This window comes from Hyla sarda, chromosome 2 (assembly GCF_029499605.1).
Source record: "Hyla sarda isolate aHylSar1 chromosome 2, aHylSar1.hap1, whole genome shotgun sequence".
Taxonomy (NCBI): Eukaryota; Metazoa; Chordata; class Amphibia; order Anura; family Hylidae; genus Hyla; species Hyla sarda.
This window is the reverse complement of record NC_079190.1, coordinates 231,892,499-231,905,337: the sequence shown is the minus strand read 5'-3', so window position 1 is coordinate 231,905,337 and position 12,839 is coordinate 231,892,499. Positions and strand designations below refer to the sequence as shown.

General features: G+C 46.1%; 1 protein-coding gene across 1 annotated transcript in view; it reads left to right on the top strand.

Moving 5' to 3' along the window:
• Window positions 1-12,839, top strand: part of YARS1 (tyrosyl-tRNA synthetase 1) — a 96,814-nt gene that overhangs the window by 81,593 nt on the left and 2,382 nt on the right. Inside the window, exons 8-12 of the mRNA XM_056556563.1 lie at window positions 7,058-7,193; window positions 7,276-7,361; window positions 7,500-7,635; window positions 9,695-9,792; window positions 12,327-12,520. Coding sequence (XP_056412538.1) covers window positions 7,058-7,193; window positions 7,276-7,361; window positions 7,500-7,635; window positions 9,695-9,792; window positions 12,327-12,520 — 650 coding nt within the window. The remainder of the gene's footprint in view (window positions 1-7,057; window positions 7,194-7,275; window positions 7,362-7,499; window positions 7,636-9,694; window positions 9,793-12,326; window positions 12,521-12,839) is intronic.

Here is a 12,839-nt window from a genome sequence, read left to right as displayed (position 1 = left end):
TTTTGTCAGCCGGATATGACACGGCGGCGGCACTCTGGGTGTACGGAGCGGGCTCCGACTCGTGCCCGCTCCATACTCTGAGGCCCCCGGCTGATTTCAGTATCCGGGGGCTGCTGATGCATCACCGCCGCTAATATCCAGCATGCGGTGCTCTGCAGTATGTATGTAGCGGGCTCCGGACTCCATACTCTGCAGCCCCGGCTGTTCTTAGTAGCCGGGGGCCGCCGCTAATAGCCAGCATGCGGCGATCGTCGCAGCTGGCTATTAACCCTTTAGATCGCCGCTGTCAAAGCTGACAGCGGCGTCTAAAGGGACATGTGTATGCTCTCCGTGGCTCTGTCATTGATAGAGCCTGGCTGGACCAGGCTTTATCAATGGATCGCAGATAAATGGAGTTCAATAGAACTCTATTCATCTGTCTGAGGAATCTAATGATTCCTAAAAGACTAATAAAGTGTACTAAAAAAAAATTTAAGTTTTAATAAAAGCGTAAAAGACATTGTTTTTTAAACAGAATCGGGATATATCGCGATGTATCGTCACCTAGACGGTATCGGGATATATCGAATCGCCACAATGGTATCGCGATTCGAATCGCCAAATTCTTGGCGATTCACACCCCTATTTTTAAGTGTCTTGTCTGCTGTATAATTTTTGTAATTTACAATAAACTATTTTTTGGTACAATTATTATTGGGTGCGCGCTACATTGTGTATTTCTTTTTTCATTTATTGTATCATTTAAACATGAGACATTTGAAGATGCCTATAACGGGTTCAATGGTATTTCTATCTAGGACATTTATGGCATATTCAGTTAAAAATAACCAGATGGGAAAACCTCTTTAAGGTACGTTCACATGTACAGTATCTGCTGCATATTTTCTGCAGCTGATTTTGCTACCCATTGATTTTAATGAGTAGAAAAATCCCCTGCAGAAAATATGCAGCAGATATTACTCTGTGTGAACCCTTAAACTAGTAGGTGCCATGTATGTCCACTCTGCAGTCTATGTAGGAGAATTGAGTGCATACCGTATATACTCGAGTATAAGCCGACCCGAGTATAAGCCGAGACCCCTAATTTCAACCCAAAATCCCAGGAAAAGTTATTGACTCGAGTATAAGCCTAGGGTGGGAAATACCTCATCCCCCCCTGTCATCATCCAGACCCGTCATTAACATCCTCATCATCATCCCCTTGTCATCATCCCACACATCCCCCCTTCATCATCCTCTTATCATCCCACACATCCCCCCTTCATCATCCCCTTATCATCCCACACATCCCCCCTTCATCATCCCCTTGTCATCATCCCACACATCCCCCCTTCATCATCCCCTTATCATCCCGCACATCCCCCCTTCATCATCCCCTTATCATCCCGCACATCCCCCCTTCATCATCCCCTTATCATCCCACACATCCCCCCTTCATCATCCCCTTATCATCCCGCACATCCCCCCTTCATCATCCCCTTATCATCCCACACCCCCCCCTTCATCATCCCCACCCCCCTTCATCATCCCCACACCCCCCCTTCATCATCCTCTTCTCATCATTCGCCCTCAGTGGTCTTCAACCTGCGGACCTCCAGAGGTTTGAAAACTACAACTCCCAGCAAGCCCGGGCAGCCATCGGCTGTCCGGGCTGGCTGGGAGTTGTAGTTTTGAAACCTCCGGAGGTCCGCAGGTTGAAGACCACTGCGGCCTTCAACATCATCCAGCCCCCTCTCACCCCCCTTTAGTTCTGAGTACTCACCTCCGCTCGGCGCTGGTCCGGTCCTGCAGGGCTGTCCGGTGAGGAGGTGGTCCGGTGGGGAGGTGGTCCGTGCTGCTATCTTCCCTGGGGGCGCCTCTTCTCCGCGCTTCCGGCCCGGAATAGAGGCGTTGCCTTGACAATGACGCAGAAGCACCTATGCGTCGTTGTCACGGCAACGTGACTATTCTGAGGCCGGGCCCGAAGCGCTTAGAAGAGGCCTCCCCGGTGAAGATAGCAGCCCGGAACCACTATCCCACCGGACCACCTCCTCACCGGACAGTCCTGCAGGACCGGACCAGCGCCGAGCGGAGGTGAGTACTCAGAACTAAAGGGGGTGAGAGGGGGCTGGATGATGTTGAAGGCCGCAGTGGTCTTCAACCTGCGGACCTCCGGAGGTTTCAAAACTACAACTCCCAGCAAGCCCGGACAGCCGATGGCTGCCCGGGCTTGCTGGGAGTTGTAGTTTTGAAACCTCTGGAGGTCCGCAGGTTGAAGACCACTGCGGGTGGGGGAGTTCACTCGAGTATAAGCCGAGGGGGGTGTTTTCAGCACGAAAAATCGTGCTGAAAAACTCGGCCTATACTCGAGTATATACGGTAATTAGTTCAGTCATGATGTCTCCAGCAGCCATCTTAAATTATACTAAGGGTGTTATTATACAGTTATTCTTGCATACAAGCCATCATATATTAAGAAGCTTTAGGCTTAGAAAATAGTGTTGGTATAAACAGATTTGTGTTATCTTATCTTGTTCCTTGTGTTCTTCACACATCCTGTTCTGGTTGAAGGTCCAGAAGAGATTGCGTTAAGTGACCTTCAGGAGACAGTATTGTGATGTATTGTTCTTTGAAGAAAAGAAAGAAAGAAAATTGTTGAATGTATTGCTTTAATAGTTTCACTACCATTTCTCATGTAGTGTTGAAGCAACAGCAACAAAGTAAGGAGATTTTTTTTTGTACTCACTGTAAAAAAAAAATGTCATAGCCTTCGTTGGAGGACACCTATACTGGTATATGGTCTTGCCACTAGGAGGCGCTGACACTAGGGAAAAAAAAGTCAGCTCCTACCTGGCAGGATATACCCCCCTACTGGAAGTGTGGTATCGGTTTTGTCACCAAGCAGTAGGAGAAGCCAACAAATAAATATGTCCGAAGGACCCCAGAAAAAATAATAAATACATTTAAAAATAAAAAAAAACAGAAAAGAAAATCCGGACAAAGAAGGAAGAAATGGGTGGGTACGGTGTCCCAACCCCCCCCCCCCCCCCCCAATGAAGGCTACGAGAAAGAGATTTTACGGTGAGTACAAAAAAAATCTTCTTTTCTTGGTCCCTGTTCATTGGGGGGACACCTATACTGTTGGGATGTACCAAAGCAGTCCCCTAGGGAGGGAAAAACAACCAACAGCAAAAGGGGAATCAGTCCAGAGACCGAACCCACTCAACCGTAAGGCCTGCAGATGAGATCCCTGGTAGAGACAACAGAGGCCCACAAACTCATGGAGAAGGACTAGGACGCCAAGGAAGAGACTGTCCTAGGTAGAGACTCCAAAGCTACGGTCCATAAAGATAGACAAGAAAAGGTAGACTAGGAAGCCGGAAGGGCCGGAACCATTCTGGGTGGAGGTAAGAATTAACTCCAAGGAACACAGAACCAGACAGAGGGCTAACCCGGCTGGGAAACAAAAATGGAAAGGGGCACAAACGAGAGGAGAACCCCATCCAGAGTCAAGCAAGTCAAGAGCACATGGTGGGAAAACCGCCAGGGAGAGCAGCGTACGCCTGAGCAGAAGGGGAGTACGGAAGGTGGAGACCAGAAAAACACTGGAAAAAAGAAAGCAGAATGGAGACTGGCTGTGGAGAGGCCTGGTGCAGAAAAGCGTTGACCAGAACAGCTGCAGACCAAAAACCTCCATCCCAGGGGCCGGCCGCGAGCACCAGGGAGGCGAAAGAAGCTAGAGTAGAGTAATCTGGATGACCAGAATGCCCACCGCCCCGGGAGTACATTGCCCCATGAAGGAGGAGATGGAAGGAATAAGGCCAAAATGGGAATGGAATGCCCTGAAGAGGGGCATCCCAGAACACCGGCGTGTCCGACATGGGAAACGGAGGTTCCCGAGTTGCCTGAAAGACTAACACCTAGTAAGTAAACCCAATGTCCGCAAAATGCTCCGGGTGATAAACTTCTACGTCTAGACAAGAAGAAGTGCGGTACAGAAAGACCGTCCCACAAACAGGACCGCAGAGAAGTCGGGGCAGGAGAGCTAACCTGCCTGAGACCACAACCATCCCTAAGGCCCAGAGAGCCAGAAGGGCCGACCTAAAAAAGAATCTGTAAATGGAGGAAAAATAGGGAGACCAGAGGGGGCGTCTCGTGTGATACCGTAAGAGTAGTAGGAGAGAGAGAGGGAGAGAAAGCGGGGCCTCTTTAGACCACTAGGATAGTGTCCAAGACACAGAGACTAACCAGACATGAACCCCAGCGGTCTGAGCAGACCGAAGCAACATCCCGTCAGGACGGGAACGGAGGGGGAAACAAAAGGGAAGGTTACTCCAGAAGACTGTAGTGTCAGTGTAGCGCAACGGACACAGACAAGGAAGGAGGAACAAACCCCTCCAGGGAGATTGCACCGAGGGAGGAGGAGAGCAATGGCAGAACCCAAACAACAGATGGTGCTAGAGCAGCTGTCGTCGAGCCATACATGAGTGCATAAATTCCTCCAACAGAGGAGAGTGCCAAGTCTGTATGAGCAGCAGTAGATAACCAAGAAACAGGAAGAGAGCCAGGCTGCAAAACTACACAGCTCAGCTGATTGCTCTCAGCAAAAAAAAAAGGGCCAAGCCAGGTACCCCACCTATATAGAGGAGGGGAATACAAGGGGTGGTCGCTATGAAACCCAGAACCTGCGAAGCTCCCTGATCCTCGTACCCCATGTGGGGATGATCAAAGTGCGCCAGGCACTATAGGAGCAGTGATATGCCGCCGGAAGGTAAGGGGGCAAAGTATTTTGTGGACGTAGTCCCCAGGATCCCTGCAACAACATATCAAGGAATGGAGGAATAATTTGAGTCCTGACTACAAATGGAAGTAAGAAGCACACACACCCAAAGCGTTGAGAGGAACACCTCAACGTGGTGTAACCCTTGACCAGAAGTGCGTCAACTGAGCCATTCTGGTAATTTCCTAAGGCAACAGAGCCGGCGTCTGAACCACCCTGCACAGGAATCCAGGACAGATACCTGGAGGCATGGAGGGGGCTGAACCGACTGTGCCGCCCCATCATGCCCCATGCCAGAGCAGAGGAGTTTGCCCGCCTAAACCAGTGGAAACAAGATCACAGGAAGGCCCGAGGCACACTCTACAGAAAAAGGGAAGGTGGACTCTACGCGTGCAGAGTGGCCTAGCATATGTAGGGACACAGACGTGGTTACTGCATGATAGAGGGGTACCAAGACTGCAGACACTAAAGAAACCGCAGACATTGAAAAGTCATGCCCCTAGCCAACCAACGTTGCACCCTTAGAAAGGGGAACAGAGAGTGCTGCTCTTTCTGTGAAAGTCCATGGAAACATGCAGACACAGTCTAACCGGCAAGTATAAAAGATCCAATGAAACAGAGACACTCTTTGGAACTTCACCTGGAAAATGAGTCACTGGACTGTAACCGCAGGAGCGGTAAGAATGGGAAAGGTGACCTGGCAGGGTAGAAAACCATGCAGACACAGTCTGGCTATCTGGCATAGGGACCATGGCCACATCGGGTGCTGTAGACAGAATAACACACAGAAAGTGGGTTACTAGCCTTCAGCCGTGAGAGCGGCAGGCATGTAGGGAGGAACCTGGTAAAGGAGGGAACCCTGCGAACCAGTATGTGGTGTATTGTATAGGGCCCATGGAGCAACACTGGGAGACTCACCTGTAACTACAACTTGGCAGTGTATAACCTGAGCCACCGTCCATGGTGTGTAGGAGTAAGCCTTGGACCGAGGACCCGCTGCCTGCAGCTGTAAGTCTCCGGTCAGTCTATAAGATCGCGGCCAGGACATTGTGCCTGGCCGCAGCAGATTTGAGTAAGCGGGCTAGTGTGCCCACACTGAGAACGCGGCCTACAGCTGTAGGTGTCCGGTCAGACTAATAAAGAATGCAGCCAGGACACTGCGCCTGGCTGCACAAGGTAGTAAGCAGGCAGATAGCGCCCCCACTGGGGAAGCAGACAGCCACGCGGAACCAGAGACCCGCTGCCCCAGAGACTGAAACTGGGGCAGCAGCATGGAGTCTCCAGCCGGTAGTGAAGATAACGTGTCCAGGGTACTGTGCATGGCCAAAATACATGTGGTTTAGAAATGCACGGCTTGAAGAGGGGGAGGGAAGGTTCACAAGACTGTTCCCTCCAGAATGGCACCAGAGGCCATGAGTGGTCCGGCCCAGCACAGCCGCATGTAATGGTGGCTGAGGAGCTGGGTACATGAGAGATAGGGGACCCCTGGATGAGTAAGAGAGAGGGGAAAGGGGGGGTTGTATTACATACACACCCATGGCTCCATCTTCTTATACTCACCCTGAAGTTTTCAACCAGCTTATGGCCACGCTGCAACATACCAGGCCACGATAGCGGGGCGAGCAGGGGCAAGTGGGGGACCCGGACCCAGGGTACAACCTCCAAGCGCTGGCCATTGGCGATAAGGGGTTGACAGCCCATACTCTTATGTTCCGTGCCCAGTTGTCGCTTATGGGGGTACAGGTAGCACCATGCTCCTGAATCCCCACCGGAAAAAGGGAAAACAAAAGGGAGATAAAACCTAACTAAACAGCTAGAAAATAAAAAAATTAAATAAAATTGAAAATAATTTTTTAAAAAAGACCAGGTCTGGGGAGCTCCAAGACCTGTGTCTTGCCTCCTACTGACACTAGCTAAAACTGATTGCCTCACTTCCAGTAGACGGGTATATCCTGCCAGGGAGGAGTCGACTTTTTTCATAGTGTCAGCGCCTCCTAGTGGCAAGAGCATATACCCATCAGTAAGGTGTCCCCCAATGAAGTGCGACCGAGAAATAATTTTTTGTGTATTAACATAAGAGTGGTATAACTTTTACAAACACTGGGACAATCATTCAAATATGAGACAAAAACTGTGATTTGCTCCTAACAGCCTTTTACCAGAGTTATTAATAAAAATCAAAAAAATCTGAGCTCTGACTGGTTGCTATGTTTTGTCTTAGTTTCAATAAAGCTGCCTTACTGTTAATAAGGTTGGTTTGATACATTCAGTATATATTTTTTTCTTTTATGGTTTTAGGAATCAAAAATCGATCTCTTAGATTCTCCTTCAGACCTAAAGAAGAAGCTTAAGAAAGCTTTTTGTGAACCAGGAAATATAGAGAATAATGGTGTTTTAAGTTTTGTCAGGCATGTTCTGTTCCCACTCAAGTCAGGTGAGTTAGTCAGTGGTTTACAACAAGATTTCTCATTGAGCGGTCATGGAGCACATTCATCTGAATAGTTTATGTATTACAGAGTTTGTTGTTCTTCGTGATGAAAAGTATGGTGGGAATAAAACCTACACAGACTTTGGTGCACTAGAGAAAGACTTTGCTGAACAGGTAAGATGACGACATGTTCTAAGTGTTAGTATTATGAGATGTCTGTACCCCATGCAGATAATAACCACCATCAGTGTAAAGATGAAAGTGTTTTATGCAAAAAATAAAAATAGTTATTTCTGTATACAACTTTTGCAGAATGTTCATCCTGGAGATCTGAAAGCCTCAGTTGAGAAGGCTCTCAATAAATTGCTGGACCCGATCAGAGAGAAATTCAATAGCCCAGAGTTAAAGAAATTAAGTAATGATGCTTATCCAGATCCCACGAAACAGAGTGAGTACTGCTTGCTTTTACCTCAACATCACATGTGTACCTCTCTTATCTGTTTAGGCTAGGTTCCTACTCCAGGTTTTATTCTTATGGAGTTTTCGTTCTAGGAAAACTTCCAGTGCAGTTTTTGAGCCAAAGTCAGAAGTGGATCCAGTAGGAAGGAGAAGTCTAAATCTTTCCTTTTTATATTTTTCATTCCTTTTGGATACTTTTCTGGCTTTGGCTCCAAAACTGCAGTTGTGTTTTTAAAGGGAAACTGACAGCTTTTTCACCTGCACTAAACCCAATACACAGGGTTATAGTGCTGGTGAACCGGATTAAAATCATGTGTAACTACCCCGGATTGATATATCGTTGCTATTAGATTAAAAAATAAAATGCCTAAAAAGAAAACAGAAAAGCACCATAAACAATGCGCACTCAAATATTCCAAAGTTTATTGTAGCAGCAGATACAAAAGAGACATTACATCTAAAACAGAGCCTAATTATTCAGGAGATAGACCCGGTATTAGCCTCCTAAGCTAATCTGGAAACTGCCAGCTTTGAGCAATGGAAGCAGGACATGGCATGCCCAGCATCCCTGCCTCCCTTACCTCTGCTCAATATGCCTGCCCACCTCGTGCTCACATGGGAAAAAGGGTCCCCTAAATATTCATGAGGTGGGCATACATATCGGAACAGGTAACGATAACTATTTGATATATCTTGGGTGACTATCTACATAGGTGGAGATTTATGAAAACCTTTGCATATTGCTTCTTTTATTTTTCAAATGCCTTTTTAACTCCTAGAGGATGCAGGGTGTTAATATGCACCCTGGCTGCTTGGTACTTAGCACACTAGGGCATAGGTTTATGCCCTGCAGCGTGTACAATATATGCAACAAGTGCAGGAGCTGTGCTCGCTTCATAGATCGCGGGTCTTGGCTGCACCTGCCACTTATGACCGAGATCAGTGATCACGCTGATGCCCACAATTAACCCTTAAGATGCTGTGGTCAATACTGATCACAGCATCTAAAGTGCTTGGGGGTGGAGGGGGGTTTACAGAAACATGTAGTCAACATGGAGTCTGGAGACTCTCTGGCAGACCTTAGTAGTAGATCGCCCATATTACCAATCAGTGCTATGCATAGCACTGAAGAGTAATAGCAATCAAAATATTGCTATAACTAGTCCCCTGTGGACTTGAAAAGGAAAAAGTTTCAATAAATGTGAATAAGCCCCTCTCTACCAATTAAAAATGTAATTTTCCACTTTATAAATAAAAAAAAACATAATATTATATTGAAATATAATGTTAATTATCCCATATGGTGAACAGCATAAACATAATAAAGTTCCACAGTCCAAAATTGCTGCTATTAGGCACATCACAGAAAAAAAAGCAATTAAAAAGTGATCAAAAAGTCACACATAAAAGTGGTACCAATAAAAACATGGTGCAAAAAATGTGCCCTTGTATAGCTCCATATTCAGAAAAATAATAGTTAGAGGGGGTCAGAATAGGGCAATTTCAAACATACTAATTTTGTTTAAAAAAAAAAAAAAAAAAAGCAGTACAATAATAGAAAAGTGTGTAACCGTGAGTATCGGTTTAATCGTTTTGACCCACAAAATAAAGAAAACATGTAATCTTAACCCCTTTTTACTTCAATTTCCTGCCAAATATTATGTTTTGGTTGTGCTGTACATTTTATAGTCAAATGAAAAGTTCTATAGCTCTTAAAAGGCGAGGCAGGAAATTTCCTCACGGGCAAAATGGGCTCTTAAGGGGTTAAAAATGAAAGAAGCCATCTGATTGGTTGCAACTGGTCAACTGTTTCTCTGCACACGTTTTGATAAATCTACCCCCACTGATAATGTTTTCGCCTTGCAGTGTGGCAAACATTACAGGACACCTTCATACACCTTCATTACACAGTCCATGCTCCAGTGGGTCATAGGGGAATCTACACATATACATCTCCCAAGACCAAATATGTCAGCAAAAGGTGTACCGCAGAAAGTGGCTTCTGAAGACAACTATTTGACTCTTTTTTTTTTTTTTCTCATCCACAGAGACAGCACCTAAAGCTCAAAATAAAAGCACTGGCCCAGAGGAAATTATTCCCTCTCTTCTGGATCTGCGAGTTGGGAAAATTCTGTCTGTGAGCAGAGTAAGTGATCAGTGTAGAGGTAAATATTTGTTATTTTGAGAAACATGGTAAAGGATATATAAAGAGCTATTCCTGCGGAGCAGCAGTGTGCACGTGTTACATGATGCTCTTTACAGATGGGAGACCCAGGTTCCTATTCTCGAGATTTTGGGGTCCCAGCAGTCAAACTCCTAATCCGACACAAACCCCTAATCACACACGACAAACATTTTGGGCATCCTTTTTTAGTAGTTTTACTCCTGCCTTTGTCATACCTCCTTAAAATATATTGAATTGATAACTGGAGGTTACTTGGCATGTGCCAATATATTAGTGGCGGAAAATGCTCTTAACAACATTTTTGGAATAGAAAAAAATGGCTGAAAATGAGACCCTTCCCTGCCTACCATCCTAAAGTGTGCCATCTCACTCCGCACCTGCTTATCTAGGCATGGTCGCTCAGCTTCCTTTTCTCATCACAATATCAACCCCCGTTTGGCTCCTGCATCACCTGTAAGGGGTGGGAGCAGCTGTGGGATGACTGAAGTGGAGGGTTGGAATTTACCATTAGCATTGGTTCACTTACTGGTTCCAGGACTGTATCCTGGCTGAATCCCGGCCGGAGATGCAGTGTTGTCTGCCACCTGTGAGGAGTTGTAGGTGGTGCAGGTAGCAAAGATCTATATTTGCTGTCAGTGACTGATGGGTGCTGCTTATAACTAGGGAGTGATATTCATCTGGTCACTGGGGTTACATGTATACTCTAAGGCCTGGTTCACACTACCGAATTTATGACCAGAATTCCGTGTCTGAAATTCTGTCGGCAATTCGACTTACTGAAGGTAGAAATGGAGGTGAATGGGTTTTCCATTAACCCATCGAACTGCGAAATTTTATAGGTGAAATTTCCGTCAGAAAATTCCCATCAAATAATTCTGCCACAACAATGAACCTGCTTGATGTTCTGGTGGAATCTGCGCAGCAGACATTACCGTCTATCGGGATGGCAATGTCTGTACTGTCCTAGCGCCGACCAATTCAGGCTGTAGGTTCTGTAGTGTGAACCCAGCCTAACTCTGTCTTTTCAGTTTTACGTGTCAAAGTACATATGTGAATATCTTATTGACAAGATGAAAAAGGTGACACCCAGTAGTCATTGCTCCATCATTGTTGCTTAACCCCTGAAGGACTTAGGACATAAATGTACGTCCTTATGCACTGGGCCTTAGCGCACGAGGATGTACATTTATGTCCTATAAAAGACGCGACCACCAGAGCGCTGCTCGCATCTTGCACGGAAGGTGGTGTATTGCCATATTTTTGTGTTTTGCCATGGAATGTGTTAGGTGACTCAGCACTTTCCAGTGCTGGACTAAAACAGCTCCATTGGCTGACACGCGCACACCTGCCCCCTACCATTGGTTCCTGGGGGTAGGTAGCTTATGACACCCATGGTCCCCATAGCGGAGAGAGTCTCACATGTCAGCCGCAGTGCGATCCCCATAGCAGGGACTGTATGAGATGCCAGCTGCAGTGTTGAGATCCCCCCCGGGCGCACGGTCCCCATGATAGGGAATGAATGTAATGTCAGCCGCAGCGCTGAGATCCCCCCGCAGGCGCATTTTACCCATAGCGGGGAATGAATGTAATGTCAGTCGCATTGCTGAGATCCCCCCGCGGGCGCATGGTCCCCATAGTCGAGTATCAATTACATTACAGCCGCAGCGCTTCAGCTATCACAGCAGGAGACATCCTCTTGCTGTGGTAGCCGAACTCACACCTAAAGGAACAGTTTTTGAGACAGCATATTTGTGGTCACATGACATGCGTGCACCCCCCCAAGGAACCAATGGCGGGGGGGGCGGGTGTGCACGTGTCAGCCAATGGAGCTGTCTTAGTCCATTACTGGAAAGTGCTGAGTCATGTAACACATTCCATGGCAAAACACAAAATATAGCACTACACCTCATATGCCGTGATCAATACAGATCACGGGCAATGCGGCACTTTAAAAATCTGTTCTGATCGCTCGCGGCACGGCCGTGGGAATCGGATCAGCCAAGATGGCCGCTGTCCGGCTTCGTCTTCTCTGGTCTGACATCGAGCAGACCAGAGAAGATCTCTGATAATACTGATCAGTGCTATGCCTATACATAAAAGTAAAAATAAAAAAAATTACAAAAATTGAAAAAGCCTCTCCCTTAATAAAAATGTAAATTGCTCCTTTCTCCCATTTTACCCCCAAAAAGCATTAAAAAAAACATATTTTGGTATTGCCGCGCGCGTAAATGTCTGGCCTATCAAAATATAATGTAAATGATTTTGTATGGTGAACGGCATAAATGTAAAAAAAAAAAAAAAAATGCCAAAATTGCTGTGTTTTGGTCACATCACAATCCAAAAAATGTATAAGTATATAAAATGCAATCAAATACACAAAGATAGTGGTCAATATTTAACATCCTCACCCAGCTGGTGTAAAGCTATGTCTGGTATTGTAGTCTCTAACATATCAGAATGTAATGTAGTTATTAAAACTGTTCTTTCCACCGCAGCATCCAGATGCAGAAACATTGTATGTGGAGACAGTGGATGTGGGTGAAGAGAGTCCACGTTCTGTGGTGAGTGGATTGGTGAAATATGTGCCCTCAGAAGAGCTGTTGGAGCGCTCCATTGTTGTCTTGTGCAACCTTAAGCCTCAGAAGATGCGTGGTGTGGAGTCACAAGGCATGCTGCTATGTGCATCTATGTAAGTCTATCAACTGCTTGCCTGATTTATTTCTACTAAAAAGATCACTGCACCTTAAATGAAATGCAGCACCTAAACCATGAGAAATATATTTTACAAAACCATTAAGTCACTTACCAGAATTGCAGAATTAAGTCCACCTATGGCTGGCTGTCCCTTTTTCCCTTGAGGAAGTAGTTATTGTGTCTTTATGACCACAATGTAAAACCCAGTAATACCAGGCAAAGAAATATTGTGTGAGAGTACTCCGGTTTAGAAAATCAATAGTGCCAATACAGTTGTGTGGTTTGGATATGTTACATCTACACATGACTAGTTC